We start from the raw sequence: 18746 nt of genomic DNA on the forward strand, positions 1-18746 counted from the left end.
ATATATATATATATATATATATATATATATATATATATATATATATATATATATATATATATATATATATATATATATATATATATATATATATATATATATATATATACACACTAAAATACACGTTTTATAAATTTCTAGCATTTGTTTTATTTCATTTTTGGTATTAAAAAGAATGTCTACAAAATAAATTTAAAAGTTAAAAAAAAAAATGCCTTTCAATTTATTATAAAAATGAACTTTAATAGAGAACTCAAGTCTCAAATACTAAGTTTACTTAGGTGTAAAGCTTACTTCAGCTGAAAATTTCAAAATATTGGTAATGAAAACTGCCAGACAAGTAAGCGACCATATGCACACATTTAGTATGATTGCGCACACACACACGCACGCATACACACACACGCACACATACACACACACACACATACACACATACACACACACACACACACACACACACACACACACACACACACACACACACACACACACATACACATTATGTGGCCGCCGAGAGGGGGAAGGGTGGACGGTGAAGAATCCCGGGTCCCCATGTGTGTACAAACAAATTTTTTAAAATAATTTTCAAAAAATTTACACCCTTGACTTTTAAAAGATTTAATTATTTTTTACTTTTATTTTTCAATGCCCAGAGCACGCTTCTTTTGGTCCTGAGTATATAATTGATCATAATGAGGGTCCCTTAAGAAAACCTCTCCGGGGCCCGAAATTTCTCTCGGCTGCTATGTACACATACACACACACATACACACACACATACACACATACACATACACACACACACACGTACACAAGCATACACACACACGTACACAAGCACACACACATATATATACATACAGCCAATGTAAAATAAAATTATTTATAGAAAACTGGTTTAATTGTCAATCGAAACTTCTTTATAAACTCCAATGTAGATGATTGTTTAACAAATTTCGCATAGGCACACTGAACAAATCCACAATACCTTTCCCACCCTATCCTTCAACACCCATCTCAAACAAACACTCCCTCAACACAATATCAAACAAAAGAATTTAGAGTTTTCCCAGGGTTTTTATTTTTTTCAAATTTGCTAAGTAAAATACTTGAGAGCAATAAAAACAATCAGCAAAATTTAATTATTAATTTTGATTTTGTTGATTGAGCCTGCAGTCTTTTTCTTTTTAAGTTTATTTGCACTTAACTCCATGCAAGAGTTGATGTACTGTAAATGCTCACGCAAATGCTAAATACTTTTTTTATATATATTTGTTATGGATCAGGGTGAGTCGCAATTCCGGGTGGCTCAAACTTTTCGGATGTTGTGGTTGACAAACTTTTTTAGCAAACTTAAGGATTTTTTCAAGCGTTTAGAATACACAGATTTTAATGAGTAACACTTCTTTTTTTTTTTTGTTGTTGCTTAGAACATTTCATAAATCAAAATAAAGTGAAAAAAAGATCCAGTTTGTATTATGAAAAATATGACGACATGTTATATGTCCTTGAGCATCTTTAAAACAATTTTTCTTTGTGATGTGAGTTTTGTTGCTAATGCTAAATTCCTTCTGCTGACTTTTTAGCTTTCTTTTCTGAAACTCCTTGAAATAGTAAAATCTGAACTAACTTTACAACAACTGAAATTTGTTAAAATTTAGTGAGATAAAGTTAGTATCTCTTCAATTATGGCAATCTCTCCGGGAGTAACCGTGTCAAAAATAAGTCAATTTATCTCAACAAGGTTCTCTCTAACAGCAAAACAAACCCTCTTGTTTATAGTAAACAGAACGGAAACGTTTGGTTGAAAGCACAACAGCTGCATCTTTCCACAGATGACCAAATAGAAGACGATCTTCTTATATTTCATAAGGGATTTATTTAACTTGAGTGATGTAAAAAGACTGATGACGTTACTTGGTTACAAACACCAAATAAATGAATGCCTTTCGTTAAAGATTTATTTAAAACCTCAAAAAGTGATCTGATACTTTGCAGCTTAAGCGTTAATGCAGAATGGAATCTCTTCGTCCATTCCAACAGCACACTGAAAAAAGGAGTTTATTTTAGAGCAAGTAATCCGGAGATTGAAATTAGTTGCAATTTAACTGAACGTACTGCTTGGGTGTAAAATGTGAAGCTACTTTCTCAATTAAAGAACTTAGGATAGAGACCTCATCTTTTGTAAAAATTTTTTGATCGTTTTTTTATTTTAGTTCTCCCTCCTCACAATAGCTTGCAGCTTAAAAGTTAACGTAGAATGGAATCTCTTCGTCCATTCCGACGGCACACAGGAAAAAATGAAGTTTATTTTCGAGTAAATTATGCGGAGATTAAACTTTGGATTAAAAGTTAGTCGCGCTTCTGATAAAAGTAAAGCATGTGCGTAAAATGTGAAGCTACTTTCCCAATTAAAGAACTCAGTATGGAGACCTTTTTCATCAGCTACAAGATCAAGAAGAGAAAAAATCTTTGAATGCAGCAAAAAATCAATAGAAACATTTTGTGTCGAGAGTATTTTATTCTATTGTGTTCTCAAGTGTTTTCTAATGTTAAGTCTTTTTAACAAACACAGCATACTTAAAAGGTTTGCTGTGTTTGTTTCAGATAAATATAATAAAACAAAGAACGTGTAATACCCTATTGCAAACCAGTCAAAAATATATTTAAAAAATCTATATATTTCAACTTAGTTGACACAGTTTTACTTTTATCTAAAGATGAATCTTCTTTACGTCTTCTGCTTCGTAATGTAAGTTAGCTTTTCGTTTTATGTCTGAAAAACTTTCTAAAAAAAGCAGCCGAAACCTAAAAATCATTTAAAAAATATATTGTAATTTTTGAAGCTGACGATTTCTTTTTAAAGTTACAAACAAAAGATAAAAAATTTATTGGTAAAAATTTATTAATTAGAAGGTATTTAAAACAAAAAAAACATGGACAACTAAATAATTGCGTAGCAAGGAAGGGAGATGGGAGGAGGAAATGGATTCTGTCAAACCCCGGGGGCCAACCTCAGTGGAGTGCCAAACGGTCACCGAGACAAACTAGATTTCCCGGAATTTTCCAGTTTATATTTTGAATTATTACTGAGAAACGCATTTAATGATATGTTACAATCAATTATATTTCTATACTAAAAATTTATTTTTTATATAAAAATATATTTAGCTTTTAATTTAACAATTTTTCTCTGAGTTAAGCGTTAACAATGTTACAACAAACTATCTACTATTTCAACTGTCCAACTATTCATTTACTATTTTGCTGTCATTAATGAGTTCTCATCGGCTGAAAAGCTAGGACAATCAAAAAACTTTATCATTATACAAAACTGTATAAAATTTTTCAGTGCTATACAGAGAGTTCTTTTTGTTTTAGTTATAGGTTTACAACTCGACTGCTTTCTTGGAGTAAAATAACGTTCCATGTCCATTTAACTAAACCTATCGTGTGCATCTTGCTAAAATGCTAGCGACCTGTTAAGGTCTTATCATTAAGTAACGAATCTTCATAATCTAAGAGCATTTCTTGGCATTTAAATGTGGAGCTTACTTTTCTTGGGGTCACCAAGTTGATAATCGAAATAACAGACATTTGGGAAAAGCCAAAGTTCCACACATTGTTTAACTGTTTAAACTACTTCAGTATTAAAATAAAATTAACATATATGAAAAAACATAACAAATCTCATTTCCAACACTTTTATCTCAACTCTTAAGTAAAATCCAAATATAGTTAAAAATAGAAAAAACTCATAAATATTCGCGAACCTAACTAGTATCGTTTCGTTCCGTATATCTTTTGCAGAGAATAAGAGCGTGGGCAAACTCAGTGCATTAATTCACATCTGGCCTAAAATGATGTTAAAACAGCTAAAAGTTAAAAAATGATATGACTCAAATAAAATAAAAAATAGTACTTTTGAAAAAAAAAGTTCCTTTTCACATTTAGTTCACATTATGTTAGTATGGCAGTTCCACAAACAAAACGCTGCGAGAACACTATGCCAATGAAACTATTTTTATTAATTTCAAGCAACTCTTTTTGCTGTACATTTTCCTTAGGTTTCAATTGACGATGTTTTGCGCATCAATGTGCCCACCACCGTGCACATGCACTTCTTCAATTGTAAATTGTGAAAGCCGTGGTTTGACATACGTACCTAGAGGAATTGCATCTACAACAACAGAGCTATTGTTAGGAAGAAATGATATATCAACAATTCCTTCCAACGCATTTGAGTTGTTAACTTCATTAAGAAGACTTGATTTATCTTCCAACAAAGTATCCACTTTTCCACCTGACGCATTTAAACCATTAGCTTCATTAACACACCTTCATTTATCTAGCAACCAAATATCCACTATTCCATCTGACGCATTTAAACCATTAGCTTCATTAACATACCTTTCTTTACATTCAAACCAAATATCCACTATTCCATCCGACGCCTTTGAACCATTAACTTCATTAACCCACCTTTATTTATCTGCCAACCAAATATCCACTATTCCATCTGAAGCATTTAAATCATCAACGTTATTAACACACATTTATTTATCTGCCAACCAAATATCCACTATTCCATCAAACGCATTTAAATCACTAACTTCATTAGGACACCTTTTTTTACATTTCAACCAAATATCCACTATTCCATCTAACGCATTTCAACCATTAACTTCACTAACATCTCTTATTTTATCTAACAACCAAATATCCACCATTCCATCTGACTCATTTAAACCATTAATTTCATTAAAGTCCCTTGATTTAAGTTACAACAACATATCGACGATCCAATCCGACGCATTTAAGTCGTTACCTTCATCTTTAAATAAACTTTATTTACATAGAAATCCACTAATATGTGGTTGTAGTATTGCGACAGCTATCAAAAGGTTGGAAATTTTTGGCTTTTGTTCTGATGAAGTTATAGGAAGGAAAATCTATTTGAAACATTTGATTGTCGAAGGTAATGATCATTTTTTGATGAGTGAAATCTTTTAAACGGAAGATGTAAACTAAGATTTTATTCATTTTTGAAATTTATTTTAACAAAATGCGCTCTTCAAAACTTTTTGAGCTAAAGTTTAATTTCTTATCAAATGATTTATTTACCTTCGTAAGCTTCTAATAAATTGACAAAGAAGATTTAAAATAAATTTTATAAGGTGAAAATAAAAATCTTAATTTCGTTTTCTTTATTCGTATATTTAATTTGAAAACTTTTTGTATAATTTTGAAATTGTATTCAAAATTAATTTAACTGAAATTTACGATTTATTCAAAGAATACGGTTAAACAGTTGAGTTTATCAAAAGACTATTGCAAAAATATTTATGGAAAACTATTTAATATGATTTTTTAAAAACTTTTAATTTGTCAATAAATATAAGTTTTTACTTATTTTAAGACTTTTAATGAGTTGTTATAAAAAAACAATGATAAGTAAAGATAAGATTTGCATTGAGAACAATAACTGCAATAGAAATAACAACAAAAATAACATAAAAGAAGTTTTTTTAGATTTCTGTTTTAATGAAACCAGCACTTCAACCAGCACTTCAAGTAGCACTTCAACTAGCACTTCAACCAGCACTTCAACCAGCACTTCAACCAGCACTTCAACCAGCACTTCAATCACCACTTCATCAACCACTTATTCTCCAGCTCATCCAACAGAAATATTACCTAATACCTGTCCTACATTAGCAAGAACAAAGTTACTAGGTACTAACAATAAGTTTTGGTTACCATTGAAGTTTCCTGATGAGGTTATATGACAGTTCCTAAAATACTCCAACCCCCTCTCCGAAAAATAAATCTAGCTTAATGCTATTCTATCCTCCGCACAAAATGAGAAAAGTTTGTTAAAACGATATATCTGAGTTAAAACTACTTTACTTGTTTTTAAGCTTCGTAAACTGATTTGATAGATATATTTTTTAAGGATGTTTCGAACACAACATTATTAGGCCTGTTTTCATACAGCATTTGAACTTACGCACACTGATTGATTGGAGCAACTTAAATGCAACTGTTGACGCTTGCGAGTATCATGTTTCCAAATTTAAATCTAAGGCATAATTGTTTTATAGATAGAAACATTTTATATATATGATGTGTGTGTGTATGATTATGCGTATATTGTTTTAAATAAAATTTTTTATAAAATTTTTTATTTAAATAAAACGTAAGCCATTTATTGACTATTTTTCAAGACACAATAAAAACTCAATAGAATTAGTTTTTTACATGGAGTGTAAAATTTTTCTTACCAAACTTTCTTGTTTTAACTGTTGCATAATGATTATTAGGGTGTATTTAAAAACTGATTTAAATGATAATTACATATATATATATATATATATATATATATATATATATATATATATATATATATATATATATATATATATATATATATATATATATATATATATAGGGGAACATGGGGCAAGATGCCGAATGTTTTGAAAAGCACTTATACCTTACTCAATAACTGTTTCAATAAGTAAAACTCTATCAAAAAGTGGAAAAAAAATTATTTTGCGTCACATATGTATAAAAAAAAACCATACAAAAATTAAAAATATCCTGGAAAAAACTCATTAACCAAAGTCACCTCAAATTATAATCTTGCCCCGTATGCGGGGCAAAATGGTGACTTTAAAAAAAGTAAATTCCATTATACCATTACCTTCTCAATTAACACGGTATCATAAATTCTAGTTAATAAGATATGTAATAAAAATGGTTATGTAATTTTTTAAACAATCAAACATTTATATAGGGCAGTGCAAAAAAAAGTCTACTAATCAGTTCATAGCAAATTCCAACACAACAAAATAAAGCAAATGTCAAACAAAATATTTTAATGCATAATAAAGCAATGTAATAATGACTAAGCTACACAAAAATTATTACATTACAGGTTTATGGTAAAACATGTACTTTGGCGAAACGAAAAACTAGTCATCTTGCCCCGTTTATCTTGCCCCTAGGCTACTTAATCTTCAAAATGACTCAGAGTTCTACATAAACAAGTTATCATAGCTTAATACTACTTGTATGGCTTCCAAATTGAAGAAACTAAATGAGAAATTCTTGCTTACCTTTGGCTGGTGATGTAATGATGAAATAAATCAAATACAAGTGGATAAATTTTTTTTTCCTTAATATAGGAAAATACATTTTATAATTATCTTTGATTCCGAAAATAATATTTATAAAGAAAGCATAAATAAATCTAGTAGATGTAATCTACTTCCCTCTCAGCTATAGTCAGATTTTATATTTAGTTGAGTTTTGAAGATAGCAATATGTTTTCATCTTGCCCCATTCGTCATCTTACCCCATGATCCCCTATATATATATATATATATATATATATATATATATATATATATATATATATATATATATATATATATATATATATATATATATATATATATATATATATATAAATATATATATATATATATATATATAATCAGCTCTTATATTATTTTGTGTTGCAGAAACGTAAATGTTCACTCTTTTCACAAGTTTGAAATAACTTCTAAATGTCCCGATTTTCATGACATTAATGACCTTGCAGCTGGCTCTGTAAACTTCACCTCGTGTGAGCTTTGGGTATAGTGTCCATTGCAGATTCCATTTATATATTCTTTGAAAAAGCAATTCAACTCCCTTTTAAGATTAACATGCTCTTCGAATAATTCTTATTTGATTGTTATTTTATTTGTTATTCTTTTAGTTAATTTTTCCATAATCTTTTTAAAATAATGAGATGATAAAATGATTGTAATTGCTCAGCTACTACTTTGACCTTTTTTTTGTCGGTTGTTAGCATTCTCACTGATTGCATTGTTTTAAGCACGCCTTTAAATTGGGTCTAATTTAGGGTAGTCTTTCAAATTCTTAATAGAAGTAACAAAGATATCAAGAGCTTCGTGAGGGATAATTCTTGAAGATTAGTTTTAAGAAATGCTATATCCTTAGTGAGATTGTCTGCTTATGAAGGAGAGGCATCACAGGTTCACAAGGTTATGTTTAAAAGCTTTTGAGTTTTCTTCTTAATTCTGCATTTTTTTCATATCTGTCTACAAAATGTTGTTCCCATTTGGCTTAGAAAGCAATTTATGCAAATCAACAACTTACCATCCCATCGAAGTAGAGGTGCCTTGGTTAAAACTTTTTAACATTTGTGATTTCTTTTTTCTAATGTGTAATGGAGCATCTTGAAAAAGTTACTGCTCTGACATCATAATCATTCTTCATCGTCTTTGCACACAAAAAAAAATGTACACAACATATGAGCACGCTTCCTCACCTTCAAATCTACGAGACATTTTTTCTCTGTGATGAGAAACTGTCACTCATCCTCGTTTCTAAAAGTTATTTACGCATCAGAATTTGCAACAGCAAATTGGATAAGAACCTGGGATCTAAATGTCTTATTATCGGCTGAATCTTTGTTGAGGTTTACCTTTTGACTGCTTTTAATCCTTTTGTTTTTGAAGACTAATCAGGATTCGCTTTCTAGAATCATTTTTTTTTATTGGAAATCAAGCTTACTTCTAAATCTGATGAAAGTTTGACATGAAGCTGATGGTTTTCCACTGGAAGTTAATATTTCTAAATAATGATTTTAAAATCTAATTCAAAACCTAGAGTTATAATGATCGCGTAATTATAAACTACCTTTTGGTTATTGTAGATCTTTGGAATTGTATGTATGTATGTATGTATGTATGTATGTATGTATGTATGTATGTATGTATGTATGTATGTATGTATGTATGTATGTATGTATGTATGTATGTATGTATGTATGTATGTATGTATGTATGTATGTATGTATGTATGTATGTATGTATGTATGTATGTATGTATGTATGTATGTATGTATGTATGTATGTATGTATGTATGCATGTATGCATGTATGCATGTATGCATGTATGCATGTATGCATGTATGCATGTATGCATGTATGCATGTATGCATGTATGCATGTATGCATGTATGCATGTATGCATGTATGCATGTATGCATGTATGCATGTATGCATGTATGCATGTATGCATGTATGCATGTATGCATGTATGCATGTATGCATGTATGCATGTATGCATGTATGCATGTATGCATGTATGCATGTATGCATGTATGCATGTATGCATGTATGCATGTATGCATGTATGCATGTATGCATGTATGCATGTATGCATGTATGCATGTATGCATGTATGCATGTATGCATGTATGCATGTATGCATGTATGCATGTATGCATGTATGCATGTATGCATGTATGCATGTATGCATGTATGCATGTATGCATGTATGCATGTATGCATGTATGCATGTATGCATGTATGCATGTATGCATGTATGCATGTATGCATGTATGCATGTATGCATGTATGCATGTATGCATGTATGCATGTATGCATGTATGCATGTATGCATGTATGTATGTATGTATGTATGTATGTATGTAAATCAATTATCTTGATTTACATTTTATCTTTACATTTTACCTTTATATTTTATCTTTATTTTTTATCTTTCTTTATATTTTGTTTTCGTATGTAAAAGTAATATTCAAACCTCTATCCTGTAGTAATAAGAATTACGCATGTGTTTGTCGGTCAGAGAGCAAGGTTAGCTAATTTTTTTAGAAATGATATAAGCTAAAATAATTCAGTTTCTTCAAAACTAATTTAGTTTCTCTACAAGATTGTTTTTAAGATACTTTATTTATAAACTTGTTTAAATTCATATTGAAGAATTTAGATTCAATTTGATTTTTTGATAGTATGTTAAAGTATCTGCAATATAGAAAATGAGAAATTAAATTTGGGGTATGTTTCAAAATGGCTGTGAAACATTTTGGTTTTATTAGACGTTTTATTTTTTTGGTTTGGTAATTAACAGTCGAATACATATCATTTTGTCAAAAATTGGAGCTAAGAGTTTTATCATACCATATTTTAAAAAATTGGGGTGAAGAGTTATTCTTTACTAAAAAAAATAAACAAATTTGACTGAAATGACTGAATGAAATTTCTGACTGAACGGAGTTATAAGATATTACATGTTTGCGATTACTAAGAAAAACAAAGCTGTAAAATCAAAATAAATTTTTTTATTTATTTTCAAATTGGCTATTTTCGACTAAGCTCCGAAAAGCTTTTTTAGAATAAAATTATTTTATTTCAAGTTCAGGGCACCTTAACCTCTAACATTCAGCTCCTCCCAAATTTTTCCTTTTGAAACTGGATGTGTGTTTCTTTTTTTGACTAAAGCGGTTTGTTTTCAATATCGTCAGGTTAGAATTATTTTGTTCTATCTCCAATTTTAAACGTTGGGAGAAAATGAATTGTTAATTTTACTAAGTAAGATTACTTTTAAAATAAATTTTTTTTTGAAATTTTTTTTCTAAATAGTTTCTTTAAATATAAATTATTTAAAGAATAAATTATCATTTCTTAAAAAAAGTAATAGTAAAGTTTTAAATAACTTTTACTTACAGAAAAAATCAAAAACTTTCTTTCAACGTTTAAAATGGGAGATAGAACAAAATAATTCTAACCTGACGATATGTCTAACTTGAAAGCTGCAATAAATGTTTTAAACAAATTCTATGTAGGTGACTTCTACTCAAAGTTTTTCGATATTTTCTTAATAGAATTTTTGATATTTTTATTATATTATATTATTTTAATATTTTGTTACTGTTACTTATTTTTATTAATATTATTTCATTTTATTATTTATTTTTAAGTTTTTGTTGTTGTTATCTATTAGCTAATATTTTTAATATCTAACATTTTTAATTTATTTAAAATTTTTTTTTTCTTATTTACTTTTGTAAGTGTTTGTTATTTACATTACATTTTTTAGTTTTTTAAACTATTTATTGTGTTACTGTTATTAATTTAACATATACAGCCGTTAATATATACCTGCTGATATTTTATAAATACAGCCGTTATATAAAATATTTAAAACCTTTTTTTTTTATTTTCAAGCGTCACGATGCTGGTTTTAACTTCTTATTTAAAATAATAATCTTTCTCATCAAGATTATCCCCTACTCCTCCTCCTCCTCTTTCCCCTGATCCGCTTTCCCTATTTTGAAAATACAGCCCGAAACATAACATTTGTTTAAATTTTAAGAACATCTGATGTGATGAGAGATCTGGAACATTTTGCTGAGTAATAATTTAGAAGTCTAAAATGCATTTGTGCTGACAGGTTTGTTTTATTGTTGATATTATTTGTTATCTTTATTGTGTTTTACAATTTTTAAATTTATTTTTGCTATTTTTTATCATTTTTGTTTTGCAAAAAAGCAAAATGTAGTTATGGAAAGCGATGTGTTCCACTAGAATGCTATTTTTTAAAAGTTTAAATTGCAACTTCGGCAGGCACGCTGAATTCATGGTTTTTATATTATTTATTTCTATTGTCAAAAAAATATATTTAGAATAGTCATCAATGAAATCTTTTTCAAAGTTTTAAAAAATTTCAAAATTTTTTGTTACGATTTCCCATAATCCGAAACTTTAAAGTTTAAAAAGATTTTAAAAATTCATATATTTCAAACGTATCTAAAAGTAGATGTTTAAAATCATTCTTACTATTTCATAATTAAATTTTTGCATTTTTGCTTTTTAAAAAACATGTTTAATTTGAAAGCATTGTTATTTCAGTCAAAAACATTGTTGGGATCTTTCGGCAGACGAAATTTGCAAATGTACCCTTTTGGCTGACGATACAATCGCGTTGATGGCAGAACTAGTTTACCTTTTGACAAGTCTAGCCATCACTATCATTCGCAGTTGGTTCAAAAGCTAAATCATGTAAATAATCTCATTTTGTTCTCACAAAAAAAATCTCATCAAACGAAAATGTGAGAGTAGAAGAACGAAAAAAATGATAAATACTAAAAAGTACTCATCAGTTGTTATTTAAAAACGAAATGATATTTCTAATGCATCAATAATGAAGATGGAATATTTCAATGAAATTAATATACTCCCTTTGTCCAAATTTCTATTCTAGGTCTTTAATGAAACCGGAACAGTATTTTAAAACAGGGGAGCATAACTTTTGCTTTTGAGTTCCCCGTAAGTTTGCGCACAGTACTTCAATCATAAATATTTAATGCTTTCTTCTGAGAATTTTTTATATCTCTGATGTCTCTGTAAAGTGTTTTTTGTAATATCTTTTTGTTTCATTTTTTGTTTAGTGATTGCCCAGTACTTTTCAATAATTCTTAATTCTGGGCAATTTCAAGGATTAGCTATTTTAGGCAACAGCATTCACGTCATTTTGTTTAAACCATTCCAAAGCCAATTTATAGAAATGATTATTTATCATAATGGCTTGAAGCGAAATCAGGCCAAAACACAGGTCCATCATTGCTTTTTTACATATATTTGACTAGAAAGTGTGGACTTATACATAAGATGCTGATTTTTTGCCACAGTTGCAAATAGCTTGCTAAACCAATAGTTTTTTTTAGTAAACATATCATGTTTTGAGTATTTAAAATTCTTTTCCGCTTCTTTATATTTTGCAATATATTACAAGTCCCAGGAATTTAGTAGTCCTACATGATGCCGGTTCCATCGTACTCAATAATTCAGAAAGTTTTATAAACCAAATTGTCGTACAACTGTCTGCAGCGGGTTCTTGTACTTTTTTCTTAGATTTTAGAACGGTTTATTCTCTTTTAATGAACCGTTACAAAACTATGACAAAAGCCGTTTTTTTTTAGCACATTCTCTATGTATAAGGCCTGCGTCTACCTTTTTGCCGTTGGCTTAGAATTTCAATTAAAATTTTCCAATTACTTGTATGTAGTTTTTCTCTGAGGTCTTCCTCTTTTGTCACTTTTAAAACAAACTTTAATTTAATGGGAAATCTAAAATATTATTTTGAATCATTTTTTGAAATGTTTTAAGATTTTTTTTATGTTAAAATTTTTGATGGATTATTTTATGAAATGTCAATATATACTAAAAATCTATTATTTTATAGTTAAAACAACGGACGTACATAGAAGCTGGAGTTTTATTAGGAATACATTGGATAAGAAAAATCGTTTTGGAGATATTTAGTGATGAAGTGAAAAATTTCGAAAATATATCGTAAATCATACTCTTAAAGACATTTTTAAAATAAAAGCATTTGTACGGTAAAAAAAAAAAAACTTCTCCCAGACCTCTATATATCGTTAGAACCAAAGTTAGTAGTTTTAAATGATCACTTTTAAAAAATACTTTTTGTTCGGTTTATCTTTCTAATTCCCTCGTTAAATCAAAGTTTAAGAAAAAATATTTTAAACTTCATTTTTGTTGGACACTTAAAAATTTGTTCAGAAAAGTTGAATTGAGATATAAAGCACAATTGAATCTCTGATATCTTTACTAACTCTAGCCAAAAAAATTTAGTTACATATTTTCACTTCTTCGAGAGATTTAATTTTTTTAGATAGCTATTCAAATATGAAAAGTTGCAAAACAAAATTTTCATCGATAAATAGTACAAAACTAACGGTTTCAATCCGAGTTTTTTAGTACCAGGTAAAAACATACCATGTATTCAATAAATCTCAAGCGGGAGGTAGAAAAACATTCCTTTTTATTTGGAAAAAAAAGAAAAAAATTGACACCTGCAGCGTTTATGAAATAAAAAAATTTAATCAAAATTACCATCACGTGTGCAGAAGAAGAGCTAAATTGAAGAACTTAACCTCTAAAAAACGTAAAGAAATATTTGAAAAATTCTTATAATATATGAAAGCCGAGAATTAGCAAGGTGGGGCTATTAATAAGATTGCCAAATGCATGCATGTTGCCTTCTGTTAGGCCATACTTAACGAAACAAAATTAAATTGGTTAGTTTCAGAGAATGTATAATTATGCTCATATTTGTGAAAAGTGTTTTCTCTTACTCCAAAAGATATGTCATTCTTTCTTATGCTTGACGAAGAAGAGCCACACATTCCATTCATTTTTTGTAGAAAAGTATGAACGTGTTAAAGAGTTCACGATCAAACAGAAGAATCATCCATAACAATGTTTCTTACGTTGACTTTGTCAAAACCAACAATAAAGATCATATTCATAGGAATTCAACTTCATTTAATGACAATTACTAAAACACCACTACTGTATTTTCATGCTCATGCCCAATACAATAACTAGTCAATCCAAATAGTGATAAATTCGTTTTATGATTTTTAATCAGTTTTGTTTTTATTTTCGTTTTTGCTTATCTCGTTTCAGTTTTAGCTTTGTTTTCGTTTTGTAGCTAATTTTAGTTTTCGTTTCTCTTTTGTTGTTGAATATTAATTTCAGTTTCTACTTAATTTCGCTTTCAAAAAATGAAATCGTTTTTTTTTCTTTTTATTTCATTTCACATACTGAAGCTTAATATTCAGTCTAAGAGCAGTGCAGCCACTGACTAATATACATCAAAAGACTAAGCGACTAAATATAGTGTTACACTGAGCAGAGCAGATGTAAAGAGATTACTCTTGCATCTAGTGTGTCTCAAAAAGTTTTACAGCAAGGCAGGTATAAAACTTAATATATCATAAATGAATATTGACTTAAAATTATTTCAATTATAACTCTGTCAAGTGTTAGGAAGAGACAGTGTCTCGTAGTAATGCAGTTCATTAGTGCACCAGCAGGTTCTTTCTAAACTGAATTTTCATACTCAATAACAAATTGTCTTTCATTTAAAAAGTTTTTTTTGTTAATTTTTTAAAAAAAAGGGCTTTAATTTTCAAGTTAACTTTGTGTCGATTACATATAACATATAGATCCTAGGATTAATCCCTTGATTGTAATCAATCCCTTGATAGTTCTGCGGGCAAAGGAAATATCTTTGAAATAAAAATACTCATTTTTTAAAAAGGTGCATATTTGAGATTGGTTATGTGTTTATCTTCTTCAGCTTAGAGCAGTTTACTTGGATTTTGAGACCTATGCTTTTATAGAATTCTAAATCAGCATAAATTTCTCTGGTTTAGTCAATCATAAACACATAAGGAAGAAGAGGGAGAGGGGAAGGGGAAGAAGGGGGAAGGACAGTAACACGTGATGTTTCAAAGGATTGTTAAAATTTAAAAGCCCGATAAAGAGGCTGTTGAAGTGTGTAATCCAAAAAGTATGGCTAAAAAACTTTGTGTAAAACGCTTTGTCTAATATTGTGGTACTTGTTTTTTTCCATTCGATTATTATCATTGCTCAGAACGTATTCTGTTTAATGGTAAGCTACGTGATTATAAATCCACAAAGCTTGTCATTCCCCCTCGCCCAACACCCATCTCAAATAAAAGTATTGAAAGCTTGATTAGGGTTTCAAATTTTCAAACATTTCTGCGAACCGTTGTTTAGTAAATTGCTCGAGAGCTATAAAAACAATCAGCAAAAGTTCAATTTTAAAGTTGATGTTTTTGATTGAGCGTTTTGTTTTTTCTTTTCAAGTCTTTTTGCACTGCACTCCATGCAAATGTTCATGTAATGTAAACGCTCACGCAAAAATTGGCTGCTTTTTTAAGAATTTTTGTCTGGGCTAAAGGTGAATGCTAAATCACAATTCCCGGTAGCTAACACTTTTCGGATTTTGTGGTTGAAGCATATCTTTAGCAAACTTTTTTCAAGTTTTTAGAATAGACAGTTTTTGATGAGTAACACTTTTTTCTTGTGGGTTTTGATGGTAATGTTAAATTCTTTGATTAATTTAAATAATATTGATTTATTTCTGTTGACTTTTAAGTCTTCTTTTCTGAATTTCCTAGAGATAATAAAGTCTGAGCTAATTTTACCCTCTCTAAAATTCGTTAATATTTAGTGAGGTAAAGTTAGTATCTCCTCAAGTATGGCAATCTCTCCAGTAGTAACCTTGTCAAAAAAAGTCAATTTATCTCAACAAGGTTCTTTCTAACAGCAAAGCAAACTTTCTGGTTTAAAGCAAACAGTACGGAAACTTTTGACTGAAAGCACAACAGCTGCATTTTTCCACAGATGACGAAACAAAGCACAATCTTCTTCGACAAGGGATTTATTCAGCTACAAGATCAAGAAGAGAAAAAAACTTTGAATGCAGCAAAAATCATTAGAAACATTTTAGGAAAAAATAAAGTTATCAATTCTAAGAAGATTGTACATGAAATGTTACTTTGCTATATTCTTTTCTAATGTCGGTCTTTTTTAAAAAACACAACACACCAAAGAAGTGTGTCGTGTTTATTCAGATGAATAGAATATAACTAAGCGTCTGCATCTCGTTATTTTTTTATTCGAAACAAGACGAGACGATCCTAAAAGCTTTGTCCTGATTAGCGATAAATATAGAGACAATTTTCAATTTTCAGTCGAAATCCGGGACGATAACAAGACGAGACGAGATATCCCGGACAAAATAGGAGCTTTACAATTTCCCGGAATTTACATCTTTTTAACGGGACATAACGAGACACAACAAGACATACTAGTTAATCCTTAATATGAAATTTAAAAAATGAATTTCTGGCACAGTTACCATTATTTATTTCTGCTGCTATTATTGGTATCGTTATACCATCTATATAAACACAGCTTTATAAAAATTAATGGTTGAAACTGAAATCAGGGGGAAAAAAATATTTTTTAGATAGTATTAAACTTTTTCCACTTAAACATCGTGCAAGAAGGGGATAAATTTGTGTCCTAGGGCTAAGCTTCTGATCATTTAACATTGTTTATTGCTGAGGTTAGTATTTACTTCTAATGCAAGAATTTGCTTTACACTCATAGTTAAGGGAAAGGTTATCCAAATTGTCTTTAAATTTTTTGATCAATAAAACATTTTACATTTTTTAAAAAGTGTAATTCTTGCAGAGACTAAAAATAGAACGATGTTTACGTCTAGTACATTTATTTTTTCTCTTTTCCTTTGCTCTCCAAGGACCACCCAATTTTTATGGGGTTTTCCAGAACCAAATGGCTACTTTTATTGGTTTAAGATTTTCTTAAAGCAATTGGTATTCTTTTTCTATAAAAGAATCATAATTTCTACCACATTTATTTTAGTTTTTTTCTTTACTTTTGAAATAAATCTATATAAGGTAGCATTAATTTATGTTCTCTTTACTAATTTCTTAAATTGTTGTTTTAAGTCATTGCGTCATTTTTTGGTGGTTGTATTGCTATAAACAGCATTTTATTTCACTTAGAACTAGGATCCTTAAAATAGAAAGAAGGTATCTTTGATGTTTATTAGTCCGATGGAAAAGAGAAGTCTCAGACAATTTTGAAGAAAAAATTCTTCAGAGTTGGGCAACAAATCGTCTTTTGAAAATATCAAACAAACAGTATCAGCAAATAAGGTTCTTAAAAACTCTGTTGGGAGGGCAGCCTCTTTAATGATTCAATAAAAATTCTTCTTAAAAGAGAAGAAAAGAAATATAATCTACTGAATAAAAAACCAACTGAGAAAAGAGCATCACTAGAGAAAGACCTAATTGTTCTTTTCAAAGAACATTCTTTTTAACACATTCTACTTACGCTCGTTTGAATAGAATTTAGAAACTCAAAAGCTTTTAAACCTTGAGAAGGCTATTGCACCTATAAAGCTCCTTCATTCACAAGCAGGCAACTTTCTGAGATTCTTTGCATTTCCTAAAAAATTTCTTAGAAAATTATCCTCATGTAGCTCTTGATATCTTTGCTACTTTTAATGGGTATTCCAAAGACAATGCTAAATTAGACACAGTTAAAAGGCGTGCTTATAATAATGCAATCATTGAAAAATGCTACAAACCGCAAAGAAAAGGTTAAAGCAGAATTTGAGCAATTACAACCATTTGTCATCATTATGATGAAAAGATTATGGAAGAAATAGCTGAAAGAATAAAAAATCTTAAAAAGGAGCTGAATTGCTTATTAAAAAATTATAAATATATAATCTTCAAAGACTATACACTACACACAAAGCTCACATCGAAACACCAGGTGAAGTTTACAGAGCCAGGTGCAGGGTCATAAATATCATTAAAATTGGGACATTAAAAAGTGATATCAAACTGGTAAAGAGAGAGAATAAAGAGGTCTTTAAGGAATTTGCATTTCTGCAACACATATATGTAGGGGTATTTTTGTAGCTACATTTTCATCGTCTTTGTTTAGACACGGTCTTTATAAACAATATAGAGAGTTCCAAAATGTATGGATTCAGCAGTCTCTGCAATAGGTCTTAACTTGTTTATTAGACATCTTCAGTATTTTTCAGAAGAGTTAGCTACATTTGCATTTTTTGTCGAAGGGATCATATATGAAACCAAACGGGTGTGAAGGCATTAGACACTTCAGGAGATCAACTGAAAATCCTTTGAATCGTTTGTTAAGACAAAACTGGCTGAAGACTATTAACTTTAGAAAGTTGCTCTCAAAGAAATTGAAGATATTTTGAAACTAAGGGAGTTTTGTCAACATTATTGGACGATAAGGTGCGACATTGAACAAACATGAATTACACAAGTCCAAGAAAGCATTTTAAATATAATTGAAGATAGCAAATAGCATTGAAAGTAGCAGAGTTTACAAAAAAAGTTAGTCCCATGTCGACAACGAAGAATTTAAATAACAACAACAAAAATCGCAAACACCAACTTCTCTTCAAAGACTCATCAAATGGTATTTATGTTGCATTAAAGGACTGCCAAA

The 18746-nt window shown here is 29.5% G+C and overlaps 1 protein-coding gene across 3 annotated transcripts; it reads left to right on the top strand.

Annotated features, from left to right (window-relative positions):
- The first annotated feature begins 2634 nt into the window (after window positions 1–2634).
- On the top strand, window positions 2635–13053 carry LOC149889083 (uncharacterized). Of its 3 annotated transcripts, XM_090089304.1 has the most exons (6): window positions 2635–2755; window positions 4071–4981; window positions 5536–5739; window positions 5960–6090; window positions 11200–11277; window positions 11736–13053. In XM_090089304.1, the coding sequence occupies exons 1-5, from the start codon at window positions 2724–2726 to the stop codon at window positions 11206–11208; spliced, it is 1287 nt and encodes a 428-aa protein (XP_089945430.1). In that variant the 5' UTR covers window positions 2635–2723; the 3' UTR covers window positions 11209–11277; window positions 11736–13053. The 3 variants fall into 3 exon arrangements, with proteins under 3 accessions (XP_089945430.1, XP_089945432.1, XP_089945431.1); XM_090089306.1 differs by lacking the exon at window positions 5960–6090; XM_090089305.1 differs by lacking the exon at window positions 11736–13053 and having other exon boundaries at window positions 6001–6090; window positions 11200–11275.
- The last annotated feature ends 5693 nt before the right edge of the window (window positions 13054–18746 follow it).

Source organism: Hydra viridissima, unplaced genomic scaffold, assembly GCF_058129835.1.
Source record: "Hydra viridissima isolate aposymbiotic clone 2 unplaced genomic scaffold, HvirCarnegie_v1 scaffold_5, whole genome shotgun sequence".
In the NCBI taxonomy this organism is placed as follows: domain Eukaryota; kingdom Metazoa; phylum Cnidaria; class Hydrozoa; order Anthoathecata; family Hydridae; genus Hydra; species Hydra viridissima.